Here is a 23,892-nt window from a genome sequence, read left to right on the forward strand (position 1 = left end):
TATATTTAGTCGAGACCGTATCCGAATTAAATTTAGTGTATGATTAGAGTGCAGTATACTAATTTTAGGTTGTCTTTTGAGGACCAAATGTGATTTAAGTAATAGATCAAACACATAATGAAAGTTATGTAGATAATTTTGTGAACTAAAATGAACCAAATTAAACACAAATTCAAACAATAATAAAAAAAAAAAGTTAGGTACTAGTTCAACCCAAAACAAAAATGGAGACAAGTGCAACGAAAACGAAATCAGCACAATGGAATTGAAAAGAAAACGATTGCATTTCATTCAAACTGTAAAATAGAGAAAATGAAAACTTCCATGGGAGAGCACTTTCACGTCCAAGCTTCTAAAGAAAACAGCCTCCACAATTGGGCCTCACAAAAAATGACCAAAATTGGGCTCAATGTTCCAATTCTGATCCAAAAACCCTAAAAAACAAATTTACACTCTAATTAAATCTAAAACACCTATGTGGAGAGTAGTTGTTGATGCTTTTTTTTCTCTTGAAACCCCAAAATAATATTTCAAAAATTTATCTGCAATTAATAATAAAAATAAATAGTCTCAGATAATTTAAATTAATTAAAATAAAAATTATTTATCAAATTTTCCACAGTTTACAAAACTGAAAAATAATTAACATTTAAGTACAATTTTCTAATTCTCTTAATATTATCAATTTTTACAACAAATTTCATTAGACTCAAAAATTTTATAATTTAAAAACTTTATAAATACACATAATATTGCACAAAGAAACACATATAATTCTCTCTTACTCGTATAGACTCTTAAATTTTTTTAGTCACTCAAGCGGAAAGTCTTTGTGAATAGATCTTTAATAACGATTCAATTCTAATAGTCAAAAACATTCAAGCTACCACTAAAATAATTTTGTCATCAGCTAAACGTCTGTGTTCTAAATCCCGATAAAAACAAACCTAAAAATGTTTGGAGAATAACGACAGAGTAGCCGACATCCAGTTGTTTTATCACAAACGGACCACCTTTGCAATGTGAATAATTAAGCTTCTTGTCATTTGTCTGTTATATATATATAATTTTTTTTTTCATTTCTTGTATTATAATACTGTCACATTTTATTTTAAACAAATTAAACTTAGAAATGTGTGATAAAATTTAGTCTGCATATATATTTTTGGGCATAAGGTAATAAATCGCAATTAGATCGGGACAGAACTAGGCATTATTATGAGTTCTGTCCATTGAATAAAATAAAAAGGGTATGCTTATGCTGTAAGGTGGGGCTACAAAGGTGACAAGCTGGAGACAGTCCAAGGATGTCATGATAAGGTCACCAATAAAAAAGTTGGTATGTGCATACATCAGCCTCAGATTCAAAAAGTTGCCTAAACTGTAGGCGTGAAAAATGGTGGGGCCAGTGAGAACTGAAACAGGACCATGATGTTAGCTTCAAGGGAAATTGATGAGATTGAGCAGTATTTAAGCATATGGACAATGATATTTTGACAATATTTTTTGATAACTTTTTTGACAACGGGACATGTGTTATTATTTTATTGATCTATTTGAATTTATGTTTAAAAAATATTTAAAACGGACCAATCACAAGCTGCCACATATGCGTTGTCAAAAAGTTATTAAAGAAGTGTTAAAAGAAGTTTTTCCTTACACTATATATTAATTAATTTCATCATTGATTGATTAATAATAAAAAAAAAAAAAAAACAAAAAAAGTCTCAAACTAAGGTTGTTATACCTTATATAAACCCTAAGTTTATGTTTCTGTTTCATTGAAAACAAGGACAAAAGCGAAGGAGAAGCTTCCAAGATAGGGTAAGCAATGAGGCTACCAAGTTCAACCATCCAGCTTCTCTACCAAATTCTTCTTGTTTGTCTACTGAACAGACCCAGCTTTGCAGTGAAAAAGGTGAGACCTTGCAATTTCCAATCTTGAATAAAGATAAAAGAAAAAAGTGGAAAAGATAAAATCCTAGCTTGTGGTTTTCAATTGTAGTCATATGTGGTGTACTTGGGAGCTCACTCACACGGCCCAGAATTATCTTCATCTTTCGTTGACTTCAATCAAGTCACACAGTCCCACTATGAGTTTCTGGGATCTTACTTAAGAAGGTATGAGAAAACTCCAATTACACCACATTATTAAATCATGTATGATACACATTTTGCACCGATTGAAATGTTTTGAGTTTGCTTTTTTGGTAGTCCTAATACAGCCAAGGACTCCATCTTTTACTCATACACAAGACACATCAATGGTTTTGCTGCAACTTTGGAAGAAGAAGTGGCTGCCGAGATAGCAAGTAAGAACCATGTATCCTCCTTTTTTTCTATTATCTGTTTAGCCTTGGTTTTTGTATCATAGTAGACAAAAATGAGGGAGATATTACGAAAATGGGAAAAAAAATTTACTTACGAGAATAGGAAAGTTATGGGGTCGAGACGATTCTAACAAAGAATTCGTGTCTCTTTCACAACTTCATACTGTTCATATTAAAGTTGTACACCTCAAAAATAACTTTGAGACATGTGGTAATTAATTATCAAACCAGTTTTGACAAGTAAATGATGAAAAAAATAAATAAAAACTTGAGAGAGGTGCACAACTTCAACACTGGTCAGATAAACAGTGTGAAGTTATGCAGGAGGGCACGACTTCTTCATTAGAAGTCGTCTGGACCCACGACTTCCGTATACTTGTAATTAAATTTTTTTTTTCTATTATCGTAATATCTCCCTCATTTTTACCTGGTACAAAAACCGTGTACCCTTTCTCTCGTTAAGAGCCTACCCTTCTTGTCCAAACTTGCTTGTAGAGCACCCGAAAGTGTTATCAGTGTTTGAGAACAGAGGAAGAAAGCTACACACCACTCGATCATGGGAATTCATGGGGCTAGAGCATAAAGGCATGATCCCATCTGACTCAATATGGAAGAAAGCCAGATTTGGTGAAGGAGTCATAATTGGAAACCTGGATACAGGTAAGTTTCTTGATTTCTGTGTTTAAAACTCTTGTTATTCTTTTCAAGGTGATCAACAACAGCTTCGAATTAATTGGGTTTGATTATTAATATTATTATTATTATTATTATCATTATTATTTTATTATTGTTGTAGTGTTTTTATCTAGATCGTTGACTACTACACTCACGTGGAAGATAGACAAAGTTTATCGCATCGTATCCCTATTCCCCACCACCAATCTGTTTCCAAAGTTGGATCATTTAAAAAAAGTTGATTTCATAACATTAATATACTGTTAATTTGAATCTGTTGCCCAACCTTTACGTGTGAAAAGTGTGGGTCGGGGTATGATGAGAACAAAAACAAGACCTGATGATAGCTTTAAGAATTTGGATGAGATTGAAAAGGGTAGATTGTAGAAATCTCCATTTATGCTTATCTTATTTTGACCACACATTTTGTTATCTTTTGCTCCCACCGCATACTTTTTAGGTGTTTGGCCTGAATCAAGTAGCTTTAGTGAAGAAGGATTGGGACCAATTCCATCAAAGTGGAGAGGAATATGTGACAATGGCGTTGATCATACTTTTCAATGTAACAGGTATAATTTTCTTTTTTTAATTTCTTAGATATTGTTAAAGTGATCCAAATGCTTAGTATCTCGATAAGATTTTAAGTCACACGTTAAATAAAATAAGAAAGTTAAATACCATATAAATACTTATAATTTTATTGTTCAAAGATTTTGGATTTCAATAGTGCATTTTTTTTACTTGCATTTTTCATTTTCTTATTAATTTGTATCATTTTCACACTGATAAAATACATAAAAGATAAATACCACAAAAACTCATCACCCAATAGGCAGTTATTTGTGTGTCTTGGCTCTTAATCCTTCATAGTTGACTACATGATTTTGTATTCATAAATTTAAAACTATTTCTTAGTAAAATATATTAATAAGGAGATGGGAAGAATGAAGGTAAAACCTCTTTAAATAGTTACAATCAATTAGATTTTTTTCATTTCACATATAAGAATTCCTAAAACTCATAACTTGGATTCTTATTTTTGTAGAACTGATTAATTTTAATAAGTTCTTGAGTAATAAAAATTAAAATTGAATTCTTTAAAGGTGTGCTTCTTAAATTTATAATCATCTAAGTATAACTCTATGTTATTATGTTAGAAATAATCTAAAAATGAGTTTAAGTCACATATTAAGTAAAGGTGAAAAATTAAACACTATAAAAAATATATATAAACCTATTGTCATAAGATTTTGGATTAAAAATTATGTCAATTTCTTAGGTGGATTAGGTTTAAATCACATTTATATAATCTCACTACAATGAATCGCTATTGAAAAACTCATTAGTGATATCAAAGTCTTTTATTCATCTTGATGAATAGTTTAGACTATTGTGACAATAACAATACAACAATAATGATATACTAAATTATCTAAATGTGACAGTTCACTTTAAAAAAATTAATGAAAAAGTAAAATAAAAAACATAACCAGTAAAGATAACAAGTTGATAATATAAACAAATGATAAAAAGATAAGGGGATGAATGAATGAGAGACAGAATGTCACTTTGAAGGTTAGAGATAGACTAGGAGAGCTCAAGAAGAAACTTCTCAACTATCGAGTACACCCATTTCGACTAGGATCCTCCTAAGCATTCATTCCTCTAGAGAAGATAAACTAAGAGAGGTGCCACTGGTAAACCTACAAAATTAATTAACAAAATTTTAAACCAATCACAAAGAAGAATGATAAATAAGCTTAAAGAATGTGAGAAAAACGTCTTCCTTTTAGTTATGTTCCTAGGAATCCTCTTGAAAAGAACTTCTCTAGTCTCATAAGGAGTCATAGACTCGTCATTGTAAAAAAGATTCCACTACTTTATTTGAATTAAAAATGATGTAATTCTTTATAAGAATTGACCTATGATCACATATCTAATTTTTTTTAGGTTAAATATATGTTTTGGTCCTCATATTTGTATGCTAATCTCAATTTGGTCATCATATTTTTTTTTGTCTCAATTAGGTCCTATAATTTGTAAAAATGAGGCAATTAAGCCCTCACCGTTAAGTAATGACTAACGTTGTTTATATCTGATGACGTGGTGGAAAGAGAATTAGCTTACGTGGATTTTAGTGTAAAAAATGATAGATTTTGACGGGGCGGTAGCCATATCTTCACACTCACGACTACTACTAACACCCTTTATTCTCACCCGTAATCCTCCATCGTCATCTCTGATTGATATCATCAAAACCCTTGGGGGGCATTTTCCTGCAAGAAAAAGCCTAACCCATCCTTGGCAGATTCTCTTTTTTTTTCATCACCAAGCCAAATTCTCAATTGAAATAAGAACCTCTTCTTCTCATTTACCTTCGCAAACAGTTCATCACACATACATACATCAAATCCTCTCTTCCAGTTCATTGCACATACAATAGAATATACACATAAATCAAAACAGAACAGAGAAATAGAGGAAGAAGAAAGAGTTGGTGCGGTGGCCGGTAGAGGTTGTGGCGGTGATCGGCGCCACTAGGCGACGCCTCAGACGGCGATTCGCGACTGTCGATGCGGCAGCCCTGGCTTGGTGGCAGTGGCGATGTTCATCAGCAAGAGGATAACCTTGCGTGAAGAGAAGGGGAAAAGGACAGGCACAAGACCGCCGACCCTAAGAGGCGCTACCGGCTCTTGGTAGTGCTGACGGTAGGCTCGACGGTAACAGCGACACCCCTACGACGACGAACGGTCAGCAAACGAGAGGGTCTCTCGCGCAAGAGAGGTAAGAACCCTTGCGGTGGCCGGCGGGAGCTCCGGTAGCGAATGACATCGTTGGCGACGCCTTAAATCGTGGCTCCTAGCGTTTGATTTTGGCGGTGGAGACGGTGGGCACGGTTGTAGCAGAGACGGGATTCCATGAAGTTTTTTCTTTCTCCTCGAGGGAGACCCTAAGTCTCTAGACATTTGATCAAAATGGGAGCACTACTGGCAGATCCCTAATGTTTCTGTTAGGGTTAGGAAGCTTTGGGCCTGGCTGTTAGGGTTAGGAAGCTTTGTGGACGGCGGCGGCGACGACTGGTTTTGCTGTAGCGGCAAATACGTGACGTGAAGGAGCCGGCGGCGACAATGACTTTGACGGCGACCAGCGACGCCGGCGACATCCTGGCTCCCGGCTTGCGGTGGTCGACTTGGCGGAGGCGGCAACGTGCAGGCGGAGAGGGCGAATTCCCCTTTTGGATTTCGTTGGATAACTCTAGGTCTCAATTTCTTTTCTGGAGTGAATGAGGCTGGGAATGGTCAAACTCCTGATTCCTCTTTTCTGATTCAATTAAAAAACTTAAATTAAAAAACCTAATTCAACCTCAAAATTATATATTTATATTCCACGTATATATCTTTTATAAGTCAGCCAATTCTCTGTCCACCACGTCATCAATAACAGACGACGTTAGTCATTAGTTAACGGTGAGGGCTTAATTGCCTCATTTTTACAAATTATAGGATCTAATTGAGACAAAAAAAAATATGATGACCAAATTGAGATTAACATACAAATATGAGGACCAAAACATATATTTAACTTTTTTTAACGAGCTCCTAGAAAATAAATTCACTATATTATAATATAAATAATTTTTATACCTTAAACTTTAACTTCTTAATAAACGTTGATTATTTTAAACAAGACAATTTTCTTGAAATATCTAACAAAATCTTATTTTTTTTATTTGAAAATATAGGAAAATACAAACCGTTTTCGATTTTATACTAGCCTATCCCAAAAATTGACTGAAGAGAAGACCAAACATAAGAAAAAAAGGTAGCTTCCTTTTATTTTTTATTTACAAAAAATATGAACTTAATTTATATTAAGATTATTATTTGTGTAGGTCCTCAGGTATGTTCGTACGTAGAAACTTTTTCGTCTATTTTGCTTAAATTCTTATTTTTAATTCGTATTTAAGTTAAACTTTCTCGACTCCTTATTTTTCTGTATCAAATTTAATTTGACGATTAATTAAATGATTTGCGAATCAGTTCAAAGTAAACTTCTTTCTAAAATTTATAATTTAAAAATAAAATAAAATTTGTTAGAGTATTTATTTATAAAGCTAATGTTGTGTTTAATCGAGGTAATTTAGGGTAATTACTTTATTTTAACAATTTAATATTTTTTACACTAAAATAATTTTTTTAGATAAAGTCGTTTAAAAAGAAATTGAAATTTAAAAAAAAAAATTGAAAGATGTTTCAAATATTTTACAAAATATAATAAATTTAAAAGAAAGTGAAGTCAATTATTTAGACATGTCGAAGGTCGAAAAGATTTGTCATAGATGAAAGACAATCAAATTAGTCTCACCGATTTCTAATCGAAAATTGAGACAAATTGATTAAAATAAGTTAAGATGAGTTTGTCAAAGTGAAAGTCAAATCGAATCTTTTCATATTAAATGGAGTTATCCAAATATATTTACAATAAAATTTTACTTTAAAAGATTAAATTATTTTATCTAAATAAAAAGATTAAAAATATAATATATTCCAATTATTTCTTTAAACAAATTATTTAAAAATAAAGAGAATTTAATTACAAATTATTCAAATATCATATATTTTCTTAAAATTTATATAAATCCTTATCTATGACAAGGTAAATGTAGAATAAACTCGTTTAGGCACAACTAGTTTTGTATTATAAACAAGGTTTAATACTATTATTTGTTTCAATTTTTGTTGGGAATGTTCAACATGGTCCCAATTTTTTTTGTTGTTCAATGTAGTCCAAAATATCATAATTTATGTTCAATTTAGTCATTTTTACAAACGCCGTTTAAATCGTTAACGACCAAATGTCCAGATGTGCAATCAGTGCACATCACCCTTGACACGTCATCATCATCTCCTACCTCCAAAAACCCTAATTTCTCCTTACACAGAAATCCTAGCCACCACCTAACCCTAACTGTCGCCGCCACGCTCACGGTAAGCCACCATCTTCGCACCCATCATTAGACATAGAGCTGTCAAAACGGGTAACCTGGCTCGACCCGGTTCGGCCCACCACGGGTTGGTCACTTAGTGAACCAACCCAACCCGACTCGTTTATTAGCGAGCCAGAAAAATTTGAATCCGGCTCGACCCACCACGAGTTAGTGGGTAAACGGGTTGGCTCACTCGCCCATTTAATTACAATTTTTTTTTAAATAAAAAAATTACAAAAGTTTCTATAATTCAAACCTAAACAAACTTCACTCCCAAATTTCACTCCCAAATTTCACTTCCAACATGAATGTTTAATTATTTTTGAAAATAAAGAACCTAAATAATTTTTTCAAGCAAAAAAAAAACAATAAATATTTTTTTATTAAATTAAAATTAAATTTTAATAAAATAAATTTAGGTAGGTGGGTTGGTGGGCCAACCCGGCCCATCATGGGTTCAACCCGCATGAGCTGGGTTTAAATGAGACGGGGTTGAAATCTGACCCGCATAAAAAAAATACAATTTTTTCAAACCCAACCCGGCTCAAACCCGTGACGGGGCGGGTTGGCCCGCGGGTTGTGACCCATTTTGACAGCTCTAATTAGACATTTCGAAACCCTAACCAAATGGTCACGCCGCTATTCTAAACGCTCTGCCACATGAATCGCGAGTTCCTCGCACCTTTGAGCAACGTCGTGAAGCTTCTTCATTCTCCACTAGCCACCACCAACCTGAAACACAAAAGATCAAAACTCACAAAACTAAAAATCTCCTTCAAACCAGAAGTGCGATTCGCGCCGCAACGGTGAAGAACCACCAACATCATCATCAACCTTTCACGAGCAAAACCCAAATGGCACTAGCGCCTCTCCGCAAGCTTCTCTACCACCCCTTCTTCATTCACCTACAGGAGAAAAACCTAGAAGCAAACCAACTTTCACGAAGTTCACCATATCCACCGTGAAGGAGAAACCCTATTCTCTTGTGACGATAGTGGAGCAAGCTTTTCCCCAATCTACAAATGCAAATCTGAAACTCTAATTTTTGGGTGAAGAAAGGGGTTGCCACATGTCAAGCCTTCATTGGCGTGACAATCCTTAGTCAACTCTGGTCCTAGGCACGTCAGCCAATAATTGCCATGTAATTTATTGATTAGTGATGTGTCGTTAACGATTTAAACGACGTTTGCAAAAAGGACTAAATTGAACACAAATTACGATCTTTAAGACTACATTGAACAACAAACAAAAATTGGAACCATTTTGAATATTCCCAATCAAAATTAGGATCAATAATTATATTAAACCTATAAACAATTAAATAACTTTTATTTAAAAATAGGATCAGAAGTTGGATAAAGGGAAATGATACGGAGTTTATCAAGAATTTAATGTTCGTCACATTTTACCAATATCACGCTTTTTTTAAAAATTGTTAAACTACATATAGAGTAACATCCTCTTTTTTATTTTCCTTTTAAGACCATCAAAATTTATAAGATTTTATAAAAAAAAGTAATATTTCAAACTAGTTGAATGCGTATGCAGGAAGCTAATCGGTGCAAGGTACTTTAACAAGGGCTACGCCTCGGCAGTGGGCCCACTTAACTCTTCCTTTCAATCGCCACGTGACAAGGAGGGCCATGGCTCCCATACCCTCTCCACAGCCGCCGGCAACGCCGTTCCTGGAGTTAGTGTCTTCGGCCAGGGCTTCGGAACCGCCAAGGGCGGCGCGCCCAAAGCCCGCGTGGCGGCGTACAAGGTCTGCTGGCCCCCCGTTGCCGATGATGAGTGCTTCGATGCTGATATCTTGGCCGGGTTTGACGAGGCCATCCACGACGGTGTGGACGTGCTGTCAGTGTCGCTCGGTGGGTCCGCCTCAAGCTTGCTGAATGACAGCGTAGCGATTGGATCATTCCATGCCGCAAATCGAGGAATCGTGGTGGTTTGCTCCGCCGGGAATAGTGGGCCTGCCGATGCCACTGTGAGCAATCTTGCACCCTGGCATGTTACGGTTGCCGCCAGCACCATGGATAGAGAATTCCCAGCTTATGTTGTCCTCGGTGACAATATCACGTTGAAGGTGCTTTCTCTTTTTCCCACTACCTTTTTTTTTAACCATGCTACAAGGCTTTCCCGTCAGGCTACTATTATTTCAACAATTTTTTACATATATTTACATGCATTATTTTATCTTTAAAGTTTTCTTTCTTTACAAATAAAAAATTTAATTAATATAAAAAAATGTTCTCCTTCGACTTATCTGTAAAGATTATTTGGATTGCATGAAAATTTGACTTTTTTAATGTTAAACTTATCTTACATACAATAACAATAAAATTTGAAAAATTAATTTTATAAAAATGATTTTATTTTGTATTTCTTTATTCTAAAATTCTTATAAAAAAATCGCCGACTTTATTTTTAAAGTAACATCCTCACGAACATTAAGTAACATCCAAACTCCATATTGATTTTAATTCTTACTATTGGTGTGACACTTCAAAATAAAATTTTCAATTTCTTATAGGGCTTTGATTTTGAAAAATCTTAATTTTAATTCTTATAATTAAACGAAATTAGTTATATTAATGATATGAAATACAATAATATACTTAATATTTGTTATATTAATCTAATTGAATGACATGATATTTTTTTTAAAGTATATTAATTTTTTAATTATGTTTTTAATACTTTAAATTTAATATTTTATTACTTTTTTCTTTAATTTATTATTTTATTTTTTAGTTTAATATTATTGCCAGAATCCTACAATACAATAATTGTATTTATTACATTTTGTTTCTTCACCGTTTCTTTCTCTTTCTCTGCATATAAATATACACGTCTTTCTCTTTTGTTGACACACATTTATTATTCATGGGTATGGGTATAAGAGTTGTGTCGTGATCATCACTCTTGGAACATCTCTATCAGAGCTCTTCCTTTGAAGAGCTTTGTTGTGCCAACATACTTTGATTTCTTTTCTTTTGCCTTCTTGCGGGTTTTTCTTCTTCTTTATTTCATTCTTGCACCATGACTGATGAGCATAATGAGCCTTCAATCTTCACTTGAGCGAGAGCACAACCACCTCCTTGGTTTCGCCTCTTCTTGATTCAATCAATTATCACGCATGGAGTAAATCCATGGCCACTACATTAAGCGCCAAGAATAAATCCAGTTCATCGACGAGACTGCCATAGAGCCATCCCGAGGAGATCCCTCTCACAACGCCTAGAAAAGATGCAACAACATGGTGGTTTCTTGGTTGGTCCACTCGCTTTCACCAGAAATCAGACACGTCACTCTTTGGATGGAAGACGCCCAAGTCATTTGGAATGACATCAAATCAAGATTCTTCCAGGGAGATTTGTTGCACATCTCCAAGCTACAAAAAGAAGCTTCTTCCCTAAAAGCAAGGAACATACATCGTTAATGAGTTTTACACTAAGTTACGCATCATATGGGATGAGTTAGAGAACTTTCGACATGATTCCACCTGTACCTGTGATGTCCAATGCTCCTGCAAAATGCTCTCAACGATCTCACAAAGGAAGCATGAAGACCGAGCATTGCAATTTCTTCGTGCCCTGAATGAGTAGTACGGTAATATCCAATCCCATGTCCTCCTACTGGATCCTGTGCCCCCGTATCCAATATCTTTTCCTATGTCATGTAGCAGGAAATATAATTAATGAATAACAATTTCTTAAATAGCCTTGAACCCAAAACTTTCAATGCAACTATGAGTACTGTTATTTGTTCCTTTTGTGGCAAGAATGGCCATATTGACACTGTGTTTTAAGAAACATGGGATTCTGGCCAAACCTCCTTTAAATAAGAAATCTTGCTCTCATTGTGGCAAGACTGGGCACACGATTGATGTCTGCTATAGGAAACATGGTTACCCACCTAGTCACAAATTCTACAATGGTAAAAGTCTCCTCTCAAGAAGCCAAGAACCCACCAATGATAGTCTGAGAGACAATTCTGACCCCGAAGTGCGCCTCACTAAGCAACAATATCAGGCCCTCATGACTTTCATCAACCCCACTGCTGACACTACCTCCAACCCTCAAATTGGTTCCATGATTTCCAGTTCCTAGGACCCAGGTAAAACCATTTTAACTTTTGACTCTGTTGCTGTAACAAGTATCACAACATGGATCTTAGACTCTGGTGCCAGTGACCATGTTGTTTTTTCCCTTAAACATTTCCATTCCTATGATCCAATTAAACATGCCACTATTAATCTCCCTAATGGCATCACCACCAAAGCCACCCATAAAGGAAACACAATGCTTTGTGATACACTTTGCCTAACATATGTTCTTTATATCTTTGATTTTTCATATAATCTCATTTCTATATCTAAAATGGTTTTGCATAATGACGTTTACATCCATTAATACTCAATGTTTCATCCAGGACTCAACAAAACACCACAAGATTGGCCCTACCCTCAATGTTGCTCCTTGCGTGCATTCTGTCAGTTCGCAACAACCACTCATTGCTGCCAACAACATTTGGCACAACAGGTTAGGCCACCTATCCAATAAGAGACTAGAGGTTCTTAAACAAAAATATTCCCGCATCAACTATAGATCAGACAATTGTAATGCCTGCCACATTGCCAAACAAAAGAAATTGCCTTTTACTTCGCATAACTCTGTTGCTTTACATGCTTTTAATCTTATACATATAAATGTTTGGGACCCTGTTCTAATGCATCCATTCATTCTAATAGATATTTTTTAACAATTGTCGATGATCATACTAGATACACATGGGTTCATTTAATGCGTGCCAAATCTGAATCAAGAAATCACATTCTGCATTTCATATCTTATGTCAAAAACCAATTTCACACCACCATTAAAATCATCAGATATGATAATGGGCCTGAATTTGCTATGCATGACTACTTTAGTTCTTAAGGGATTATTTACCAAACCTCCTGTAATGAAACCCCTCAACAAAATGGGATTGTTGAAAGAAAACATCAACACCTTTTAAATGTAACTAGGACCTTACTTTTTCATTCAAAACTTTCTATTCAATTATGGACATATGCACTCAATTATGCAACTCTTCTCGTTAATATCATGCCTACTCCCCTTCTCAATAACAATTCTCCATATGAAAAACTTTATCACCAAACTTTTGATATCACTAGACTTAGAGTTTCTAATTGTCTTTGCTACACCAGCACCCTTTAATCTCATAGAAAGAAACTTGATCCGCGTGCCACTGTTAATATTTTCTTTGGTCTTCATCCCACTACTAAAGGATACATAACTTATATTCTTGACACTCATGACATTCACATCTCTAGAAATATTGTTTTTTGTGAAAATGAATTTCCTGATATGGCATCCACTACATCACTACATTCTGCTTTACCTCTACCTTTACATCATAATACCATTTTGCATGATATTGATCAGCCCACTCCCCTGTCCCTCATAATTCTTCTTCTCTTAACAATGATGAGCATCTAGACAATAATTTTATTTCCCCTAAGTGATCTACTCGCACTAGAACTATGCCTGCATACCTAATGACTTTCAAATAACATCCTATAGTACTTTTACCAACAAATATCCTATTGAACATGTGCTTAGTTTTGATAAACTATCCTCTGCATATAGAAATTTTATCTCCTCTATAGACAACACTCATGATCCTACTGACTACAAAGAGGCTATTCAACATGAACAATGGCGCGCTACTATGCAAGCTGAACTCACTGCCCTAAACTAAAACTGGACTTGGACTCTCACTACTATCCGTTCACACAAAAAGCAATAGGTTGTAAAAATGTTTATAAGACAAAGCACAAAGCTGATGACACCATTGATAGATTCAAGGCTCGTCTTATGTTAAAGGATATACACAATTGGAAGGTATTGATTACTTTGGCATCTTTTCACCAGTTGTCAAACTCACCACTATCTGGTTAATTCTCTAATTGGCTGTTGCAAAGAACTAACACCTAAGGCAACTAGATTTCAACAATTCCTTTTTACATGGAGACTTACATGAGGAAGTCTACATGCATCCACCACCAGGACTTGTTGTCTCCAATCCTAACCAAGTATGTCTCCTACATAAATCCCTTTACCACTTGAAATAAGCGAGTTGACAATGATATGAAAAGCTTTCCTCTTTTCTTCTCTCTCACAAATTTACTCAAACATCTGGTGATCATTCTTTATTTACTCACCACAAAGGTGACACCATAACCATCCTATTAATCTACGTTGATGATACCATTCTCACTAGCAATGATATACTTGCAATTAATCATATTACTAATTTGCTAAATGAGAAATTCAAAATAAAAAACATGGGTAACTTGTCTTACTTTTTGGGTTTCGAGGTTGCTCGCAACTATGCAGGAATTCATCTATCAAAACGCAAGTATGCATTGGATCTTCTCAATGAAACTGGGATGCTCGTAGCTGCCCATATTAGTAGGCCCATGAATTTCTCTACCAAAATCTCCTTCGAAGGCCAATCGCTTACAAATTCCACTGCCTTTCATCGTCTAATTGGGTGCCTCATTTATCTCACAAACACACGCCCTAACACCACTTATGTTGTTCATCGTCTCAATCAGTATGTTGCCTCACTGACTCAAACTCATCACCAAGCTATCTTTCACATCCTTCGCTATATCAAAAACACCCCTGGATAAGGTATATTTCTCAATGCAACTAGCCCCCTTACACTAAAGACTTACAATGATTCTGACTGGGCTAGCTTCTCTAACTCAAGAAAATCCACCATTGGTTACATTGTTTACCTCGGCGATTCACCCATTTCTTGGAAGTCTAACGAGTAGTATACTATTTTCCGTAGCTCATCTGAAGTAGAACACTCGTGCTCTTGCCCAAACCGTATGCGAAATTCAATGGTTTACTTATCTCATGAGCGACCTTCACCTTTCTTTCTCATAACTTGCCACCATCTTCTGTGAGAACCACTTTGCCATCAAGATTGCTACTAATTAAGTCTTCCATGAACAATTCAAACATATCGAGATCGACTACTACCTCATTCGTGAGAAAGTCCAACAAGGAATTGCCAAACTGCTTCCTATACATTCCACCCTTCAACTTGCAGATATCCTCAAAAAGCTACTTCCTCCTTCTTCCTTCCATCACATTAATTCCAAGCTTGGTACCATAAACATCTATGCCAAGCTTGAGGGGGCTGTCTGAATCCTCCAACACAATAAATGTATTTATTACATTTTGTTTCTTTACTACTTCTTTCTCCTCCTCTGTGTATAAATATATATGTCTTTCTCTTTTTTTGACACGCATTTATTCTTAATAATACACGTTACAACTTCTTGTTTTCTCTTCTTCTTCTTTCCGACAACTGTCACAATGGGTCACCTTGATGCTTCTCTTCACGAGAATGGATATAAGGGTTGTGCATTGATCATCATGTTGGAAATATAATTTATGAAGTTAGATGACATTAATTAGTAATGTCGATGAAATAGAATTGGTTCAAGGCAAAACTAACATTTCGAATGTTAGACTCAACAGAAAGTGGTTTGTGAGTGTTAAAGAATGGAACAGAGAAAGAGAGATGAGTAGAGTGTGTAAGACCGAGAAAGAGAGAAAATAAATGAGAGAGAGTATTTCTCATTAACCAGAATAGGGTATATATGCACACAGGATACAAAAGTAACTGTGACAGTTGAAGCTGTTTAAGGAGTTTAGTTTTATTTCCAACACACCCCTCTAAAACTAAACCTCCTAAAAAAAAATCTAATTCCAAATTTTACAGGATTGATTACAACAGACTTTCTTGAGTGCTCCAACCTCTGGCTTTTGTTTCGTTCTTTAGTTGCTCCTTTTGCTTTCAAATTTTTGCTTCTCCTTCTTCTGATGCCTAGATCTCCTCTTCTTCCATTTAACATTTCTAGCATCAGTTACAGTTGTTGTGGCCTGCAGATTCACTTTAAAAATTTTGTTTCGGCCAAGAGGGGCTTTAAACATCAACCACTGTCTTTCATCAAACACTTTGATGTGTCTTTGCTGCATCGTCACAGTGTATCCTTTCTCAAGTAGTTGTCCCAAGCTAAGCAAGTTATACTTCACTGATGGAACATATAACACATCATCCATATACACAACTCCACCATTTCTGCACTTGATTTTGATTCTCCCGATTCCTTCCACCATTACTGTGTTGTCATCTGCGAATTTCACAATGCTTCTCACTCTTTGATCAAGATTCATCAACCATTCTCTTCTTCCAGTAATGTGGTTTGAACACCCTGTGTCCAAGTACCAAGGTGACTCATCTTCAGCATGACTCATCTTAATGGAAAGCAACACGTGGTCAACGAATTTTCCGAATTTTCCACACTTGTCCAATGCATGGTTCCCACTTTCACCTGATGGTAATGCCCATTCGGTTTTTACATTACCACCCCTTCGGTTTGAAACCATCCCCACGTCTTCAACACCCGTTTGGTCTGAAGGTAACGCTTCTTCTTCATCAACTGTTCAGTTTTGCTCAATTCCAGTTCGGTCAAAACACAACAATTGTCCAGTTTCTTCACTGACACCCACTTGGGTTATGAAACAACACCTCTTCTCCGGCCACCGTGCGGTCTGAAGACAACCTATCTTCTCCAACCACTGCTCAGTCTGAAGACAACCCATCTTCTTCAGCCACTGCTCGGTTTGAAGGCAACCCATCTTCTCCAGCCACTGCTCGGTCTAAAGACAACATCTGCTCGGTTACCTCTTTTGCAACATTTGAGGACGACACCCATTCGGTTTCTTCCTCCTTCTCTGCATGATCTATCTCCTTTGAATACAACACGTGTTTAGACAAACATTCTTTCTCAGAACTTCTCCAAATTTCCCCACCTTCATTGTGTCTTGCTACGCTCATCAACAAGACAAGATCGGACTCTGAATCACATGCCTCTTGTGCAAGATTCGCTGCTTTGTCATTCTTGGTCTTCTTCGCGTCTTCATTGTGCCAACACTCTGTAGAGTAGTGCCTGAACTTGTTACAGGTGTAACATTGAACACTTCTTTTGTCTTTTCTTCCTCTGCCTCGAAACTTTCTTCCTCCTCTATTGTTTCCCTCCTTCTGCTCACTGTCATCATCTTCGTTAATTTGTTTAGAGGGTTTCGTACCTCTATAACCCGTTCGGCCACCGCGTGTCCATCCTCTTCCTCTTCCAGCTCCTCGGCCTCCGAAGCTTTGATTATTTCTAGCCAGTAGCGCTTGAACCGAGTCTTGCATCGCACCACTCTCTGCATTTTTCCTTTCAATTAGGCGCTGCTCATGCATAACAAGCGAGTTCTGCAGCTCCTCAATTTTAAGCATCTCCAGATCCTTACACTCTTCAATGGTGATCACAATATGATCATATTGTGGCGTTAGCGTGTGTAGAATTTTTCCGATTATTTTTCTGTCTTTGACAACCTTATCGCAAGCTCTCATATCATTGACAAGGGCTTGTATTCTTCCCATATACTCCATCATTGTTTCGTCTTCACCCATACCGAGAAGTTCATACTGCCGTTGGAGAGACTGTAGACGTATCTTTTTCACTTTGCCTGTATTTCCATACCCTTCTTGAAGGATGTCCTATACTTCTTTCGCAGTTGCAGCTTTCGAGACTTTTTGAAACATAGCCAGAGAGATGCATTGATACAGTAGCATTCTTGCTTTGCAATCAAGCCGTCTGTTCTCCTTGTATTGCTTCTTCATTTCTTTTGAGGCACCTTTTGAAGGTTCTTGAAAACCTTTCTTTACTATTTCATCAATTTCTTGAAACCCCATAATGGCACCCATCTTCACACACCAATTATCATAATCTTTGCCATCGAACACGGGAAGGATGTTGTGCACTACGCTGGCCATTTTCTTTGAAAGTCGTGATCTAATCTCCCAGTTTCAAACCAGGCTCTTGATACCACTGTTAGACTCAGCAGAAAGTGGTTTGTGAGTGTTAAAGAATGGAACAGAGAAAGAGAGATGAGTAGAGTGTGTAAGACCGAGAAAGAGAAAAAAGAAACGAGAGAGAGTATTTCTCATTAACCAGAATATGGCATATATGCACACTGGATACAAAAGTAACTGTGACAGTTGAAGTTGTTTAAGGAGTTTAGTTTTATTTCCAACATCAAAAAGATGAAAGTACTAAAATATATAATTTTTTAATTAAAAATTCAAAAATAAATAAGTTTAGTTTGGGACCACTAAAAACGTATTTTAACTTTTAATAAACTTTCAAAAAGTTGTCACTTATATTAATATATATTGACAAATGTTGAGTAGAGTAAAATAATGGAAAATTTAATCAGTTCATTAGAAATAATATATCAAATTTGAGGGAAAAGAAATATTTAAATCTTATTTTGTTTTATATACAAAGTATAACTGATATTAGAATTTATTATTTTATGGATGAGTGTCATTTTCACCAATAATATTTTTTAAAAAGAAGAATATTAGGATGAAATAACTACATAAAAAGCAATGAAACAAAAAAAAAAAAAAATAGATTCTTTAAAATTAAAGAAGTAGAAGAATGGAAAAGCTTAAATTTTATGTTCGTTATATTTGTTGTGCAGGATTTGTAATTTGGATGAAGGTAAATTAGAAACAAATAAGATTAAATTTATAATTGGTAATTTGACCTCGCTTTTTCTATGGCTCATTCTTTCATTTTCTGTTCAATTTTAATTTGAGGTGGATATACTTTTTATTTTCAATCATTAACTTTCATTTAAAGAAACAATGTGTGAAATTTTAAAGTGTTAACTAATATATTGCATTTAAATATGCTTTTTAAATAAATTCATAAATTGTTAAACATTATATATGTAACTAGATAATGCAGTTTAAATAACCATACGATATCATATATAACCATACAATTATCATTAAATTTAATTTAAGTATATACAATAAATCACGATTTATCATTTTTTAATCTCCTTGAATTTAATAAGTTTTCTTTGGTTTTAAACATACTATACTATTTAATAGCGGAAAAGTACTCAAATTCACCATGAAAATGTAGCGATTTCAGAATCTGTGAAAAGCTGTGAACAAATGTAGCGACCCATATGTGTGTTATATTTCAAATGCAGATGTAACATCCCGTGGATTTGAGTTTAAATAGACATTAATTAGTCAATAATCTTGTTTGCTTGATTTGAAGGGTGAAAGCTTATCAGCTACAAGATTGGCACACAAGTTGTACCCAATTATTAAAGCTACAGATGCTAAATTGGACAGTGCAAGAACAGAAGATGCGTGAGTATAAAACAAACATCTGAAACTCTTTATTGCCATCATTAAATTTAGGTTTACTTATGATTTAAGTACCTATAAATAAATTTAAAAAAAAATATTTTTTTATATACTTAACTTTTTTATATTTATTTGATATTACTTTTTTTAATTTTTTATTTTCTTTTTTGAAAAAGTATAAAATTTTATATTTTTATAATCATTTTATTCTTTTATTCTATATCAAATCAATGTAAAAGTGTTATTATTGTTTTAAATTTCAATATGCATGCAGGGTGCTGTGCCAGAATGGGACCTTGGATCCCAACAAGGTGAAGGGAAAGATCGTGATATGTCTCCGAGGGATAAATGCGAGAGTGGACAAAGGAGAGCAAGCTTTACTAGCTGGTGCTGTGGGAATGGTCCTTGCTAATAACATGGCCAGTGGCAATGAAATTATAGCTGATCCTCATGTCCTTCCTGCTTCTCATATCAATTTCACTGATGGCATTTCTGTCTTCAATTACGTCAACTCAACCAAGTAAGATCCCACATATTCTATTTTTTCTAAAACAATGTAAACGATAATCATGAAACTCATCTTTTGAACATGGACTTGACTACTTGAAATTTATTTATTGCTAGGTTCCCAGTGGCGTATATTACACATCCAAAGACTCAATTGGGTACTAAGCCAGCACCGTTAATGGCTGCTTTTTCATCTAAAGGGCCAAATACTGTCGTGCCAGAGATCCTAAAGGTGGCATTACTCACGAAGTATAATTTTCCTTGGAATTTGTTGCCATGGCTTAGATGATATATATAAGTATCTAACAACTCTACTTTGTCCCAATATTCAGCCTGATGTCACCGCACCGGGAGTGTCAGTTATAGCAGCCTATACTAAAGCCCAAGGACCAACCAATCAAGTGTTTGATAAGCGCCGGATTTCGTATAATTCAGTCTCAGGGACATCAATGTCGTGCCCTCATGTTTCAGGCATTGCGGCACTGTTGAGAGCCTCGTATCCTTCTTGGAGTCCTGCAGCTATTAAATCAGCAATCATGACAACAGGTATAAAATATGTTGGAAATATGTATTAGAAAGTGAATTTAAGTTTAATTCAATATCAGAAAACGAGCATGTAAGATTAGATTAGTATTTACTTATATATAATAATTTGGTCGTATTTTTAGTTGATTGGAACTTCTAATACACTTTTTTCATGTCGAGATATAGATATGTCGAGTGTGAGAGTAGAATTAATGGATGAAATCTATCTTAACGAGATGTATGTCGACATTTTGTTTCACCATTGTCGAGCTACTATCAGACTATCCATTAATTCTATTCTCACGTTCGAGATGTATATATCTCGGCGTGAAAGGGATGTATTAGAAGTTCTACATCAACTAGAAATATGACCAAATTATAATATATAAGTAGGTATAAACCTCATCTTACGAACTGATTTTTGATCCACAAAATACTTATACATATATATAGAAAGTAAATTGGATTAGTTAGTGGTAAATATAGCTACGAACAAGTTGAGAATTTGTCCTCCGCTACTTTCAGCCACAACACTGGATAATGAAGTGGAGCCTCTGCTGAATGCTACTGATGGCATAGCAACAGCATTGAGTTACGGGGCAGGACATGTACAACCAAACATAGCAATGGATCCCGGGTTAGTTTATGACACAACAATTGGTGATTACCTAAACTTCTTATGTGCATTAGGATACAACGGGACACAAATCTCAGTGTTCACAGAAGGTTCATCATATGTGTGCCGCAAGAAATTTAGTCTCCTCAACCTGAACTATCCCTCAATCACAGTTCCAAATCTCTCTGGGTCAGTGACAGTTAGGAGGACGTTGAAAAATGTTGGTTCTCCGAGCACGTACATTGCTCACGTTCAAAACCCGAATGGGATCACTGTTTCTGTGAAGCCAAGCATCTTGAAGTTCACAAATGTTGGTGAAGAAAAAAGCTTTAAAGTAACCTTTAAGATCGTAAAAGGAAAGGCTACGAATAACTACGTGTTTGGAAAACTGATATGGTCAGATGGCAGACATTATGTCAGAAGTCCGATAGTTGTGAATGCTAAATGATTGGTAGAGTTTTCTAAATTTATTCTTATTGTGATCTCTTACCACTGATAAAAAAACCAGCAAGTGGCTTTCAGCATATATTTGACTAGCTGTACTATTAGTATGATTCCAATGACAAATAAAATCTAACTCCTTCATCCTTCTAGTTATAAAATCTGAGAACTTTCTTACTCCTTGCCTGCTTTAGGCCATACTTATATTTGAACCGTCCAAAAACCATCACTTAAAATATGGTGATATTTTGGAGTATACCTTTTTTCCCCTCCAATATACCTTACAAAAAACATAAAATAAATATAAATTAGTCTCCCTAATTTTAAAAGATAATAATACTTTGACAACAAGTCCTTCTGTAATTGATTCATGTTGGTGTTTATAATTATTATTATTGATTATGAAATAATTTTGGATCAATCACAAAATGAAATGTAAATAATGTTAAAATGTAAAAAAAGAATTGTGAAAATATGATTATCCAATTTTAAATTAGAAAATAGTTTAAAACCAATATTAGATGATAGAGACAAATTTAAACCCTAACTTAAAAATCAATTATAACTTTTATTAACAATAAAGATTATTTTAAATATTAATAATTTTTAATTTATAAAATAATATCTAACTTAATCAATAACTAATTATTTGTATCTCTAATTTGAATTACTGTTTGATGATTTTTTTTAGTGACAGATAAATATTTATATAAAAGTATTTTAAAAGAATAGTAGCAAAATTACTTTAGTATCGATTCATAAACTTGAATTGTTAATATGAAAGTGTTCTTTAGCAGTGAAAAACTTACTTAAGTTTTAAGTCCCTGAATGGGTATGTTTACTTAAATTCCTAGTAAACTTTTTGTATTATGTCGACCATTAAATTATTTTTTATTTTTAATTGAGTCTATCTTATTTAACTATTAACTGAGTGACATGACTTTATCTTAACCCGTCACCTTAGTCACTTCATATAACATTATTTCAAAATTTTATAATTTATAATTTTTATTTTATAATATTTTATAATTTTACAATTTTATAATTTAATAACTTTATAGTTTTTCTCTTTTAAAATTTTATAATTTTAAAATTTCATAACTTTAAATTTTTAATAATTGTGGAATAATATCTTAAATTTTAGTACAGCCGTTACTTCCAATAAATTTATTAAATTGAATAGTATCTTAAATTGAAATGAACGTTATTAGTCCAGTTATTATTCTCAATAAATATATTACTTGTATAGCTAAATATTCAATGATATCAAATATCGCCTTTATTATAATACTAAAATATTATACCTCACCTTTCACACTAAAGATAAAATAATATCTTAAATTGAAATAAACTTACTAGTTATGACTCTGAATAAATATATTACTTGTATATAGTTTAATATTAAAGAGTATTCAACATTTCATTTTATTATAATATTATATTACATTTATTATAAATGGATGAAAATTGATGAAATATTAATCAATAAAAAATTTGAAAATACCAAAACCTACTTAAATTGACGTTATTTTCAATGAAAAATAGTTTTAAGAATTTATAATAAAAAAATCATTAAATAATAATACTTGTATTGATTATGTTGGACACTAAAATAAAATTTTTTGGTATTTAAAATAGTCAATTATTAATATAAAAATTATAATTGTTTTGTTAATTAGAGTTTAAATATATGTATAATATTAAATACTAAGATTTCAGTTTTATTATTGATTCTAAAGTATTTTCTATATTTTTAAATTAGAAACTAGTTTATAATTTATAATTGTCAATAGTTAAAACCTTGATAATTATTATAGTAAAATTGTGTTCTGTCGACGGATCACGATTATTCAAATAAAGTTAGATAATTATTTTTCAAACTTGATCAGATGTGCTAATATTGAAAAAGATATTAGTCAGGATATGAAAAGTCATGATTGTCATGTATTTACGGAGACATTACTCCCTGCTTGTTGCGTTAAACTCTTTTGCCAATTCACGTGTTAAATTCACTAATAGAAATAAGTCATTTTTTTCAAATATTTATGCTTGACGACACACGAAAGATTCATTAAGAAGGTTAGATATTGCACTTATTATTTGCAAATTGAAAAGAATATTTCCTCTTATATTATTTGATTCAACGGAACATCTTCTTATTCATTTTGCAAATGAAACATGACTTGGTGGACTAATGCAATATAATGTATCCATTTGAAAAGTTTATGGGAAAATTAAAACATTCAATGAAAAACAAAGTCAGAGTAGAAGGACTAATTTGTGCAGTTTACTTGCATCGTGAGACAACATATTTTTGTTTACATTATTTCAAAAACTTCATATTGTCATTCAACAATGTTAGGAATGAAACACAATGACAAACTAAAACATGTCAGTCAACATTATGAGTGTTTCAACAAGTTGGTTGTCACCCAAGTAAGGAGTTGACTCATTGGTAAACTACTGTTGAATTCAACTTTGCTCACGTTCATGTGTTAATC

The 23,892-nt window shown here is 34.0% G+C and overlaps 1 protein-coding gene across 1 annotated transcript; it reads left to right on the forward strand.

The window, feature by feature from the left end:
- Nucleotides 1-1,732: 1,732 nt before the first annotated feature.
- On the forward strand, nucleotides 1,733-21,568 carry LOC106780635 (subtilisin-like protease SBT5.3). Its single transcript, XM_014668930.2, has 11 exons — nucleotides 1,733-1,918; nucleotides 2,006-2,121; nucleotides 2,215-2,312; nucleotides 2,826-2,990; nucleotides 3,466-3,574; nucleotides 9,541-10,075; nucleotides 19,211-19,305; nucleotides 19,577-19,822; nucleotides 19,927-20,041; nucleotides 20,142-20,355; nucleotides 20,860-21,568. The coding sequence occupies exons 1-11, from the start codon at nucleotides 1,832-1,834 to the stop codon at nucleotides 21,396-21,398; spliced, it is 2,319 nt and encodes a 772-aa protein (XP_014524416.1). The 5' UTR covers nucleotides 1,733-1,831; the 3' UTR covers nucleotides 21,399-21,568.
- Nucleotides 21,569-23,892: the final 2,324 nt, after the last annotated feature.

The sequence above is a fragment of the Vigna radiata genome, unplaced genomic scaffold (genome assembly GCF_000741045.1).
Source record: "Vigna radiata var. radiata cultivar VC1973A unplaced genomic scaffold, Vradiata_ver6 scaffold_149, whole genome shotgun sequence".
NCBI classification, from domain to species: Eukaryota; Viridiplantae; Streptophyta; class Magnoliopsida; order Fabales; family Fabaceae; genus Vigna; species Vigna radiata.

Coding starts and splice junctions, on each gene's coding strand:
- LOC106780635 (XM_014668930.2), top strand. CDS start 1,832: ATGAGGCTACCAAGTTCAACCATCCAGCTTCTCTACCAAATTCTTCTT. Junction 2,313..2,825: donor AGTGGCTGCCGAGATAGCAA/GTAAGAACCATG, acceptor ACTTGCTTGTAG/AGCACCCGAAAGTGTTATCA. Junction 20,042..20,141: donor TCGTGCCAGAGATCCTAAAG/GTGGCATTACTC, acceptor CCCAATATTCAG/CCTGATGTCACCGCACCGGG.